This window comes from Scyliorhinus canicula, chromosome 11 (assembly GCF_902713615.1).
Source record: "Scyliorhinus canicula chromosome 11, sScyCan1.1, whole genome shotgun sequence".
NCBI lineage: Eukaryota > Metazoa > Chordata > Chondrichthyes > Carcharhiniformes > Scyliorhinidae > Scyliorhinus > Scyliorhinus canicula.
In genome coordinates, this window is record NC_052156.1 from 100427883 (window position 1) to 100441330 (window position 13448).

Sequence of the window (13448 nt, forward strand, 5' to 3'; positions counted from 1 at the left end):
CTCAGTGAGGGGGTTATAGAGGCCAGCAATAGTCCCTGGAGAGCTCAGGTGGTGGTCGTTAAGACCGGGGAAAAATTCCGTATGGTGGTCGACTACAGTCAGACTGTAAATAGATTTACGCTCCTCGACGCGTATCCCCTCCCCAGGATTGCAGACATGGTAAACCAGATTGCCCAGTACCAGCTCTATTCCACGGTGGATCTGAAGTCTGCATACCACCAGCTCCCAATCTGCCCGGAGGACCGCCACTACACGGCATTCGAGGCCATTGGCCGCCTCTTCCATTTCCTCCGGGTCCCTTTCGGCGTCACTAATGGGGTCTTGGTGTTCCAACGAGCAATGGACCGAATGGTGGACCAGTACGGGCTGCGGGCCACGTTTCCGTACTTGGACAATGTCACCATCTGCGGCTATGACCAGCAGGAGCACGACGCCAACCTCCACCGTTTTCTCCAGACGGCACAGAAACTCAACCTAACGTACAACAAGGAGAAATGCGTTTTCTGCACATCCAGACTAGCCATCCTCAGCTATGTCGTGGAAAACGGAGTCCTGGGCCCCGACCCAGACTGTATTAGAACCCCCCTCTTAGAACTCCCTCCCCCTCATTGTCCCAAGACCCTCAAACGGTGCTTGGGATTTTTTCCTACTACGCCCAGTGGGTCCCTCAATATGTGGACAAAGCCCGCCCACTCTTTAGGACCACACAATTTCCCCTGTCAGCCGAGGCACGCCAGGCCTTCAATGACATCAAGGAGGACATCGCCAAAGCGGCCATGCTGGCGGTGGATGAATCCACCCCATTCCAGGTAGAGAGCGACGCCTCAGAGGTAGCTCTTGCAGCCACATTAAATCAGGCAAGGAGACCAGTTGCATTTTTCTCCCGTACCCTCTCCGCTTCAGAACTCCGACACTCTTCAGTCGAGAAAGAAGTACAAGCCATTGTGGAGGCTATCCGTCACTGGAGGCACTACCTCGCAGGTAGGAGGTTTACCCTCATCACCGACCAAAGATCGGTTGCCTTTATGTTTGACAACTCGCAAAGGGGCAAAATAAAAAAACGACAAAATTCTGAGGTGGAGGATCGACCTCTCCACCTACAATTACGATATCAAATATCGACCCGGGAAGCTCAACGAGCCTCCGGATGCCCTATCCAGCGGGACATGCGCCAGCGCGCAGATCGACCGATTAAAAGTCATCCACAATGACCTCTGCCACCCGGGGGTCACCCGGCTCACCCACTACATCAGGGCCCGAAACCTGCCTTTCTCCAACGAGGAGGTAAAAGCGGTCACCAGGGACTGCCCGATCTGTGCGGAGTGCAAACCGCACTTCTATAGACCAGACAGGGCCCACCTGGTCAAGGCTTCTAGGCCCTTTGAACGCCTCGCGATTGATTTCAAAGGGCCACTCCCCTCAACTAACAAGAACGTTTACTTCTTAAACGTCGTAGACGAGTTCTCCCGTTTCCCATTCGCTATCCCGTGCCCCGACATGACCTCCCACACAGTCATTAGGGCCCTGCATAGCATCTTCACCCTGTTTGGTTTCCCCAGCTACGTACACAGCGACCGGGGTTCGTCCTTCATGAGCGATGAGCTGCGTCAGTACCTGCTTGACAGGGGCATTGCCTCGAGCAGGACTACCAGCTACAACCCCAGGGGGAACGGCCACGTGGAAAGGGAGAACGCGACGGTCTGGAAGACCATCCTACTGACCCTCCGTTCTAGAAAGCTCCAAGTCTCCCAGTGGCAGGAAGTCCTCTCAGACGTGCTCCACGCTATTAGGTCCCTTTTGTGTACGGCGACCAACCAGACCCCCCACGAGAGGCTCTTCATTTTTTCCAGGGGCACTACCACGGGGGTCTCACTTCCGGCATGGCTGAGGACGCCGGGCCCCGTACTTCTGAGGAAACACATCAGGGCGCACAAAACCGACCCCCTTGTTGAAAAGGTGCGCCTGCTCCACTCCAACCCCCAGTACGCATTCGTCAAGTTCCCTGACGGCCGTCAGGACACAGTATCCCTCCGGGATCTGGCACCCACCGGATCCAGCGCCCCTTCTACCCCCACAGAAGGACCTCTCACTTAACACCCCATGCTGCTGCCCCCTTGCGCTCCCGAGCCCACGAGCTCGCTCCACCAGTTCCGTGCCCCCGCGCTGACCAGCCCCCAGCGCCCCCAGTCGAACCAGGAGAGTATGAAGCTCGGATACAACCCACCCTGGAGTCCGCCATCGTACCCCAGCACACTACACCCATACAGCCACCGTAAGCGGCTGCAACCCCGGTGCTCCGCAGATCTCAGCAGACAAGTCGACCACCGGACAGACTGATTTTATAGACTAGACCACCACCCTCGCCGGACTTGATTTTTTTGCAGGGGGTGAATGTGGTGAATGTAATATAGATGTATATATGTTAATTCACACTGCCTTTGTAAGCGCAGTAGCGCTATCCTACCACTAGGGGGAGTAGCGCTGGGAGCACTCAGGAACTTGTACTGGGCTCCACCCTTGGCTCCGCCCACGACTCCTCCCCCTAGTGCAGCTGTATAAATACCCTTGTCCTGAGTCACTACGAGTTCATCAACAGATAACAGGCTGGCTCTGAAGTAAGTCGATTAAAGCCTAGATTCACATTGGAAACACGTGTCTGGTGAATTGATGGTTCCATCACAAAGTTAGCTTGGGAAATCCTAGTCCACAGTTTCCCTTGACATGGAAGAATGACCCTAATTTGGAACAATGGAACTGGGTTGTCAAATAGGGAAGTGGAAATAGAATTAACATGAGAGACCAATACCCTGAAATATTAATGATGATTCTCTTCCTATAATTGTTGTCTGTGTGTCCAACATTCTATTTTATTTCAGTTTTTAAGCATTCACAGTATTCTGCTTATCTTTCAGGGAAATAGAAAAGGTACCATTCTCAAAAGGGATGCCTTTCAAACTTTGATGGGACTGGGGAGACAAAGCTTACTTTGTCTTGTACCTAATCAGGGAATGCTGATTCCTCGCAGTACACAACATGAATGGAAACTGTTCCATTCTTCACCGTTAACATTTTTTGCCTTGATAATTATTACAGACGTATAGAAACCCCACAATGCAGGAGGCCATTTAGCCCACCGGGTTTGCACTGACCCACTGAAAGAGCACTCCACCCAAGCCCATTCTGTGGTGGAGGGGGGGCTCTGTTAGGGGCCACCGCGCTAGCAAACAAAGGTTTGCTAATGAATGAGAGTGTGGTGGGGGGAGAGCCTGTGGTCACTGGTGCCTGATCAAGCAGGTTTTGATGGACCTGGGAGGTGTGAATGGTGGGGGGGGGGGGGGGGGGGGGGTGGGGGGGGGGGAGGAGGAGACTGATACTGGGTGAGGTGTTTGCAAGAGGAAGCAGGTGGGAGGATTCTGGGGGGCTGGGGAGAGAGAGGGTCGACGATAACAAAAGGATTGGAGCGAGTCTGGCCAGATGGACGGGGCCTGGGGTAACAGTGATGGCGGATTGGAGGGGGGTTGTGAGAAAAGTGGGTTGTGCGAAACCCCCGCTCAGAATGGTGATGTGGAACGTGAGGGAGTTAGGGGGACAGTGAAGAGAGCAAGAGGTTTTGCACATTTGTAGAGTTTAAAAGCTGATTTGTTTCTGCAAGAGACCAGTCAGAGGGTGAAGGACCAAATGAGGCTTCGGAAAGGGCTGGGTGAGTCAGGTGTTTCATTCGGGATTGATAGTAGCGCTCCGGCGGGGGGGGGGGGGGGGTTTCTGGTGGGTAAGTGGGTGAGGTTCCAGATGGAGAAGGTGGTGGAGAAGGATCAAGGGGGCAGGTACGTGATAGCGTACACTGGGTGGCGTTGGCAAGCGCATATGCCCCCAGTTGGAATGATGGGTTTGTGAAGAGAATGCTGGTTATCATTCCAAATCTGGATACCCATGAGTTGATATTGGGGGTGGGGAATTGAAACACAGTGCTGAAGCCGAGGGTGGCTGGGTCCCAGCCGCGCTTGCTGACACCAGCAGGGGGGAGGAGCTGGGGGGGTTGCTGGTGCAGATTGTTACTCCCGAGGGACCGGGAGTATTTGTTTTTTCCCCTGATGCGCAATGTGTTCTCGAGGATTAACTTTTTCATGGTGGCAAAGGCACTGTTTGCCAGAGTTAAGAGAGCATAGAATTCGACAATTGTGATCTCAGATCACGCTCCGTATTGGATATGAACGTGGTACTGGAGAAGGGGACGGTTCAGAGGTAGTGATGGAAGATGGATCTGGGGTTGCAGGTGAGGTTTGACCTACTGACTCCCTGGCTTTCCCCCTGAAAGCAGTGCGTCAGTTGAGAAGAGTGAGGGGACCTGCCTATGAGTACGGAGAGAAAGTAGGGACGTATACTCACAGGTCAGGTTCGTAGGGCTATCGCGCAAGCGAGATAGTTCAGGTTTGGAATAAGACAGGGGTGTTGGTGGTGGCACCGGAACAGATTAACAAGCTGTTTGAGGAGTTCTATAGGTTCTTGTCAAAAATTGGAGCCACCAGAGGACCAGCGGGATTTGAGGGAGTTCCTGAGGGAGGGGGGGTTAGAGTAGCCCAAGGTTGGGTGAGGTGGAGAGGGCAGCGCTGGAGGAGCTGGTGGGGTGGAAGAAGTAAAGATGGCAATCAGGAAGATGTAGTTGGGGAAGGCAGCAGGGCCGGATGGGTTCCCGGTCGAATTTTATGAAGGATTTAAGCATAAGCTGACATTGTTGTTGGTGGAAATGTTCAAGGACACAATGGGCAGGGGGGTCTTGTCAAAAACGATGGGGCAGGCCTTGATCTTGTTGCTGTTTAAGAAGCATAAGGATCCGATGGATTGTGGCTCGTAGAGGCCCATATCGCTGCTGAACATGGCCGACAAGATATTGGCTAAGATGCTGATGTTAAGGTTGGAGGTGTGTCTTACGAGGGTGATTGGGAAGGGTCAGATGTGGTATGCTAAGGGCAGACAGCTGTCATTGAATGTGAGGAGGCTGCTGAATGTGGTGCATTCTCTGGCAGAGTGGCATTAGGTGCAAAGAAGGCGTTTGATGGTGGAGTGGAGTTATTTGATGGCGGTGTTAGACAAATTTGGGATTGGGATGAGGTCTGTGGCATGGGTGCAGGGTGCAGTTGCTGTATAAGGAGCAAATGGTGAGCGTACGCACAAATAATATAAATTCAGGGTATTTTGCATTGCCACGGGTGGCGAGGCAGGGGTGCCTATGTCCCCCCTTCTGTTTGTATTGGTTATAGAGCCATTGTGCTGAGGAGCTTGGGGTTGTGGAAGGGGATAGTGAGGGGGGGGGGGGAGGGGTGTGGAGCATAGGGTGCCCTTGCATGCAGATGACTTGTGTTATATATTTTGGAGCTGGGCTCTTTGGTGGGGGACATAATGGACTAGCTGCAGTAATTTGGGACATTCTCTGGGTAGTATAAGTTGAATTTGGGGAAAGGTGAGTACTTTGTGGTTTTCTCTCCAGGGGCAGGATCTGGGTAGGGGGTCAGCCATTCCATCTGACAGTGTCTCACTTTAGGTATCTGGGGGTGTAGGTGGCCCAGGGTTGGGCAGATGTCCGGAAGTTCAACTTCACTAGATTGGTAGGGCTGGTAAAGTTGATATGTTGAAGTGGAATAATCTTCCTCTGTCGTTGGCGGGCCGGGTACAGGCAGTAAAGATAAATATGTTGCCGCGATTCTTGTTTTTCTTTCAGTGCCTGCTAGTCATTTTGCCTATGGCATTTTTCAAGGGCATGGATATGATACTGCAGAGGGGCTGGCTGGTGGGGGGGAGGGGTTAGGCCTACTGAATTTGATGTTATTGGGCGGCAAGGTGGCGCAGTGGTTAGTACTGCTGCCTCACGGTGCCGAGGACCCGGGTTTGATCTCAAACTTCCATGTATTTTGTGAACAATGTTTGGGCAGCAACTAAGAGAAAGGAAGGAAAAGGAAAGAATAGGGAACAGTGTTTTGTTTGCAACTGATACATTTAGTAGTAAGAGTACTATGAAGCCAGGAAGCTGGTCAGACACAGATGAGAAGTTGAAGAAGCAACAACAAGAGAGTTAGAGAGGGGCAGCCAACCTCAGGAAACAATTCAGGTAGAGATGAAGGACTGAAGGCAAAAGGTCAGTTTGTGCAAAAGATTGTTTTCTTCATGAAACCGAAGACCATTCCCAAGTCCTGGTCACTTAAGTTGTACCGTGTGCTAGTCACAGGCAAGATTTGACCAATAGATTTATGATTGCTTGGGAAATGGAGGGGTCTCAGCAGAGTTTAGGATAATGGGTGTGGAACAGATGAACAAAGAAAAGTACAGCACAGGAACAGGCCCTTCCGCCCTCCAAGCCTGCGCCGACCATGCTGTCCGTCTAACCTAAAATCTTCTGCACTTCCGGGATCCATATCCCTCTATTCCCATCCTATTCATGTATTTGTCAAGATGCCCCTTAAACGTCACTATCGTCCCTGTTTCCACCACCTCCTCCGGCAGCGAGTTCCAGGCACCCACTACCCTCTGTGTAAAAAACTTGCCTCGTACATCTCCTCTAAGCCTTGCCCTCGCACCTTAAAGCTATGCCCCCTAGTAATTGACCCCTCTACCCTGGGAACAAGCCTCTGACTTTTTGGGGTTTCCAGCCTTTGAGGGATTAAGTTACTGTTAATGTGCCAAAGTATAAGATGTTCTTTGTACTGTTTCATTATATTTCTTCAACTTTAATAAATACTTTATTGTCATTTAATGAAAGAGACGTTTGAGTTCTCACTGTGTCCACAAAGGTTTCGCATTAATACCCCCAAAAAATACTCTGCACAAAACTAGTGTTTCAGGTTGGAACACTCACACACATAACATCAGTGGGGTTTCATCAAACTATCTATCTGACAACGGTGCCTCCAAGGATGCCACTTGAGCATTTATGCTCACTTGACCATGAAGATCTGTAAATCAACCTCATTGCCACAACTGCTCTATCTGTGTCAATTCAAGTAATAATGTTACATTGTTACAACTCTGGATCCTTTCAGTCTGCAACAGGGGATCTATACAACATTAATCAGGTGACAGGCATCCTTTACAGAGCAACAAAATTCCTATTCTTTAGAATAATTCCCAGGTGGCAGGAGCCCAGAGTCAGAAACTCCCTCGGGTTCATAGTGACATTTTACTGAAGGTGCTCCCATATCACCATTTATCACCATTCATGTTTCTATTCATCTTACTGGGTGACACTAAAATAGTTCTCTATGACCCAGTAAGGCATTGCATAGTCACCTTTGCGAAGAAGTCAAGCATATTAAATGGTCCATTTTCTCATTTTGTGTCATGTTCCTAAGTAACAAATCACAAGGTAAACGTCCAAAGTATTTGAAAACAAACATTTATGTTTATGCAAATGTATAAATTGGAAGATTGTGTGTCAGGATAAGGCTGTAAATTTTAAAAGTGTATAGTAATTGCGATGGATCTGGTGAAATGGACAATATGGGAGTTTCCATCATGTTTGAGTCAATGAAGAGTTTGGGGATGTGAAGGAGGTGTGTTAGGGGATTTGTAAACTCTTCCGGAATGTAGTGTGAAGTATTGGTACAGTGTGTTGCTTTAAGAGGATGTCGAACAAGATCAATTGATACCTCGTCATTATTAACCTCCCTCAGGTTCATGTTTATGAAATAAAACCCAGACAGAGCATTAATGTTACACACAGGCATTCTACTTAAATCACTTGTAATTATCAATCTATACTCACCTTTTTTTTAGGTGCTTTTGGAACTAAAATTAGTCCTGATTTCACTGACAGTTTGTTTTCTAATGTCATTTCATGTTTTAAACTGTTCTCTGCTTCCTTCTCTTCATCCTCATCAAGGTTGAAGTATAACAAAACGAGTTCTAAATATGCTTGCCTCATCAACCTGCAAGATAAAAAAAGAGAATCACCGCTTTTTATGTCGGTCATCATTCATTTAAAAATAATGGTAGAATTTTCTTTTGGTGGCAGACTAGTGGTAGGACATAGCCACGAACATATGTATTCTGTACAGCATCCTCATTATGAATACAGGTAATATCATTCCTCATTGGGTTGCTGTCACTGGGAAGGCAGCAAAGGACCGAACACATGAATTATGTTGGAAGTCTGTGGTGGTATTCTCCGTCTTCCGCTGGTGCAGCGCTCCCGCGGGCAGCGGGATTCTTCGTCTCGTCAGCCCCATCAATGGGGTTTTCCATTGTCGGCACCCCCATGCTGTCGCGAAATCCCCAGGCGTCAGTGCGCAGTCGGCAAAACCGGAGGATCTCGCCGACAAGAGAATCTAGCCCCTGATGTCTCAGGGATGCTAACAATAGAAAAGACTCCCAGGACTTCTGGTGATAGTGATGTGCTGAGCGGATGCATATCAAGTGGCTCTCCTCTCAACCAGAAACAAATAGGCATTTTTAGGTGAATTTTGCCCGAAAAATTGAAGGCAAATCAACCTCAATGGAGGAAAGAAAACGATCACAAAAAGAAATGCCAGCAAACAGGAGCTTGAGTGGTCGAAGGGATGGCAAAAGTGTCGGAAAGAGCCACGAACAGCAAGTGGATGAACTGGCGGACCCACGAGGCTAGGGGGCCCAGGCCACCCAAGAGAGAGGGAGACTATCAATCTGAACATCAGCCTCCGCCTCACCACCTGGAGACAGATGGAAGACCTTCCTCAAGAAGGACTGACTGCCATCAAAGAGGCGTTCAGAATTGAAATCCAAGGTGGTGGTGATGGAGGCGATGGTCACCTTACAAACAACAATCAACAGGTTGGGGAAGAAAGTGAAGGCACAGGAGAGGACGGTCACGACCTGAAGAGAGCTTCAACGAACCAGAGAGACAGGATTGTCGCTCTGGAAGAAGTCAAAAAGTTGGTGGCGGCTCAAGGGAGCTTAAAGGGGAAAGTTGAGGAAAAGCAGAACAAGTCCCACGACAGAATGTTCGGATTGTGGGCCTGCCTAAAGACATCGAGGGTCGAAACCTGACAGGCTACATCGCCCAAATGCTGGGCAACCTAGTCGGGAGAGGCAGCTTCCCCACCCCCAGAACTCAACAGAGCAGACAGATAGATCAGACCGAAGCCCAAGGCAGGGGAGCAGCCGAGAGCGATCATCACAAAGCTACACTGATATCAGGGCTGAGAGAGGATCCTGAGGTGGGCAAAATAGACGAGAGCGAGCATATGGGAAAGACACAAAATCCGTATTGATCAAGACATTGGGACAAATCTGTCAAAACACAGGGCCGAGTTCAACCAAACAAAGTCTGGAGGAGATTGCTGAGCCTTTGTCCTTGATCTTTATGTCGTCTTTGTCGACAGGAATAGTGCCGGAAGACTGGAGGATAGCAAATGTTGTCCCCTTGTTCAAGAAGGGGAGTAGAGACAACCCTGGTAATTATAGACCTGTGAGCCTTACTTCGGTTGTGGGTAAAATGTTGGAAAAGGTTATAAGAGATAGGGTTTATAATCATCTTGAAAAGAACAAGTTGATTAGCGATACTCAACACGGTTTTGTGAAGGGTAGGTCATGTCTCACAAACCTTATTGAGTTTTTTGAGAAGGTGACCAAACAGGTGGATCAGGGTAAAGCTGTTGATGTGGTGTATATGGATTTCAGTAAGGCGTTTGATAAGGTTCCCCACGGTAGGCTATTGCAGAAAATAAGGAAGTATGGAATTGAAGGTGATTTAGCGGTTTGGATCAGTAATTGGCTAGCTGAAAGAAGACAGAGGGTGGTGGTTGATGGCAAATGTTCATCCTGGAGTTCAGTTACTAGTGGTGTACCGCAAGGATCTGTTTTGGGGCCACTGCTGTTTGTCATTTTTATAAATGACCTGGAAGAGGGTGTAGAAGGATGGGTTAGTAAATTTGCAGATGACACGAAGGTCGGTGGAGTTGTGGATAGTGCTGAAGGATGTTATAGGATACAGAGGGACATAGATAAGCTGCAGAGCTGGGCTGAGAGGTGGCAGATGGAGTTTAATGCGGAAAAGTGTGAGGTGGTTCACTTTGGAAGGAGTAACAGGAATGCAGAGTACTGGGCTAATGGCAAGATTCTTGGTAGTGTAGATGAACAGAGAGATCTCGGCATCCAGGTACATAAATCCCTGAAAGTTGCCACCCAGGTTAATAGGGCTGTTAAGAAGGCATATGGTGTGCTAGCCTTTATAAGCAGGGGGATTGAGTTTCGGAACCACAAGGTCATGCTGCAGCTGTACATAACTCTGGTGCGGCCACACCTGGAGTACTGCGTGCAGTTCTGGTCACCACATTATAGGAAGGATGTGGAAGCTTTGGAAAGGGTTCAGAGGAGATTTACTAGGATGTTGCCTGGTATGGAGGGAAGGTCTTACGAGGAAAGGCTCAGGGAATTGAGGTTGTTTTCGTTAGAGAGGAGAAGGCTGAGAGGTGACTTAATAGAGACATATAAGATAGTCAGAGGGTTAGATAGGGTGGACAGTGAGAGTCTTTTTCCTCGGATGGTGATGACCAACACGAGGGGACATAGCTTTAAATTGAGGGGTGAGAGATATAGGACAGATGTCAGAGGCAGTTTCTTTACTCAGAGAGTAGTAGGGGTGTGGAACGCCCTGCCTACAATAGTAGTAGACTCGCCAACTTTAAGGGTATTTAAGTGGTCACTGGATAGACATATGGATGAAAATGGAATAGTGTAGGTCAGATAGGCTTCAGATGGTTTCACAGGTCGGCGCAACATCGAGGGCCGAAGGGCCCGTACTGCGCTGTAGTGTTCAATGTTCTATGTTCTATGTTCTAAAGTCGACGCTAGACAAATATTTGGTGCGATTTGGCATGCTATTCCCAGCCAGGCTCTGGGTCACATACCAGAACAAAGAGCACTATTTCAACACCCCGGCGGAGGCAAACGATTTTGTGCAGGCGAATCAGCAATGAAGGCGGATCAGAGGAAGATCGCTAAAGACACAGAAACTTATTGAACAGTTACCATGCTTGCGCGGGACTGTACTGCCTTATTCTAATGAAAAAGAGAGAGCGCGAAGACGGGGCAATGCAGGTGAGAGCCACCGTAATAGCAGGGATAGCTAGCATGGGAAGACAGGCAGTAAGGGGGGGGCCACAGCGCACCTCTCGGTATGGAGGATGCGCCTGGCCAGAGTGACGGAAAGGGAGAGGCACAGAGACAGGGAGGGGGAACGCATGGGGGGGGGGGGGGGGGGGGAAGGTGAGATGCAGGGAGGGGCGGACGGGGGGGGGGGGGGTAGGAAAAGGAACGCTTAGGAAACAGGACAGGAAAAAAGTGTTGGTTCTCGGATTGGCTTCAGCAGGTAGGGAGCAGGCCAAGGAAACAAGATGACGCCACAAGCAGCTACTTGAGAGGGTGCCGAAATAAAAGGAAACCCCGGAGTGAAGGGGCGCACCCATGTGGCGTACAAACAGTTGGCAGCCATGTTGGATGCCCCCTGGACAAAGGGAAATCCCGGAGCGCAGGGGCCCGGCCTCATGGTGAGAAAAGCGACCAGGGCATTTGTGATGGCCCCCTAACAAAGGGAAACCCCGGAGTTCAGGAGCGCGTCCATCAGGTATGATTGATCCCGCAAGAAGGGGGGGCGGGCAGAAATCCCCCACTAGGATTATCACCTGGAATGTCAGGGGACCCAACAGCCCAGTGAAAAAGTCCAGAGTCTTTGCCTACTTAAGAAGTCTGACTGGCGACATAATATTCCCGCAGGAGACAAACCCGAAGGAGAAGGACCGACTGCGGGTAACAAAGGGCTGGCTGGGACAGATGTACCATTCATGCTGCGGGACGAGGGCTAGGGGAGTTGCCATACTGATTAGCAAAAGGACGAGGTTCACTGAGACAAAGACGGTAACGGACCAAGGAGGACTATGGTCAGCGGTGTCCTGAACGGGGCACCGATGATTCTGGTAAATGTGTACGCACCCAACTGGGATGACACAGACTTTATAAAGGAGACCATGACGGAAATTCCCGACATTGACACACACCAACTGATCATGGGGAGCAACTTTTCTTTAAAATATTTTGATTAAGGTATTTGAACGTTTTTATAATAGTAACAATAACAATGACATGAACATGGTATAATATACATTTCCACCCCCATCCCAATCTTCACACACCCCAACCATAAAACAACAATCCGGCCCCCCCCCCCCCCCCCCCGCACAGCTGCCACCTCCGGATGAACCCAACCATTGACCCTCGTAAGGCGAACTTAATTTTCTGGAGACTGAGAAACCCAGCCATGTCACTAACCCAGGTCTCTACGCTTGGGGGCTTCAAGTCCCTCCACATTACCAAGATCAGTCTCCGGGCTACCAGGGAGGCAAGGGTCAAGACATCAGCCTCTTTCGCCCCCTGAACTCTTGACTCTTCCGACACTCCAAAGATCACTACCTCCAGACTCGGCACCACCCGTGTTTTTAGTACTGTGAACATTACATTGTATATCTTGTGTTGCCCTATTATGTATTCTCATGTATTTTGTTTAATTCCCTTTTCTTCCCATGTACTGAATGATCTGTTGAGCTGCTTGCAGAAAAATACTTTTCATTTTACCTCGGTACACGAGACAATAAACAAATCCAATCCAATCCAATCCAATTGCCTTAGCAAAACCATGCCAAAACCCTCTAAGCTTTGGGCATGCCCAAAACATGTGGACACGATTTGCTGGGCTTCCAGCGCACCTCGAACACCTATCCTCAACCACGAAAAACTTGCTCATCCTAGCCACTGTCATGTGTGCCCGGTGGACTACTTTAAATTGTATCAGGCTAAGCCTGGGCCATGATGAGGAGATATTAACCCTGCTTAGGGCATCCGCCCATAGACCCGCCTCTTTCTCTCCTCCTAGCTTGTCCTCCCATTTGCCCTTAAGCTCCTCCACCGGAGTTTACTCCGCCTCCGAAAGCTCCTGGTAAATATCTGATAGCTTCTCCTTTCCCACCCAGGTACTGAAGACTACTCTGTCCTGTATCCCCCGTGGCGGCAGCAGCGGAAAGGCCGGGACCTGCTTTCTCAGGAAGTCTCGCACCTGAAAATACCTAAACCCGTTCCCTCCTGGCAATTCAAATTTATCGTCCAAGGCTTTCAAGCTGGGGAAGCTCCTGTCTGTAAATAGATCCCCCATCCTTCTAATTCCTGCCCTTTGCCATCTCCGGAACCCACCATCCAGTCTACCCGGTACAAACCGATGATTATTATAAATTGGGGTCCAAACCAATGCTTCCTCCACTCTCCTATATCTCTTCCATTACCCTCAGATTCTCAGAGCCGCCACCACCACCGGACTTGTGGGGTATCGGGCCAGCGAGAACGGAAGAAGTGCTCCCAAACTTGTGTCTTTGCACGACGCCGCCTCCATCCACTCCCACGCTGACCCCTCTCCCACAACCCACTTCCTAATCATG

At 49.7% G+C, this 13448-nt stretch overlaps 1 protein-coding gene across 2 annotated transcripts in view; it reads right to left on the reverse strand.

Moving 5' to 3' along the window:
• cfap54 (cilia and flagella associated protein 54) overlaps window positions 1–13448 on the reverse strand; it is a 763542-nt gene that overhangs the window by 102777 nt on the left and 647317 nt on the right. For both annotated transcript variants that reach the window (XM_038810895.1, XM_038810894.1), the window contains one exon: window positions 7754–7916. In XM_038810895.1, the coding sequence (XP_038666823.1) occupies window positions 7754–7916 (163 nt within the window). The remainder of the gene's footprint in view (window positions 1–7753; window positions 7917–13448) is intronic.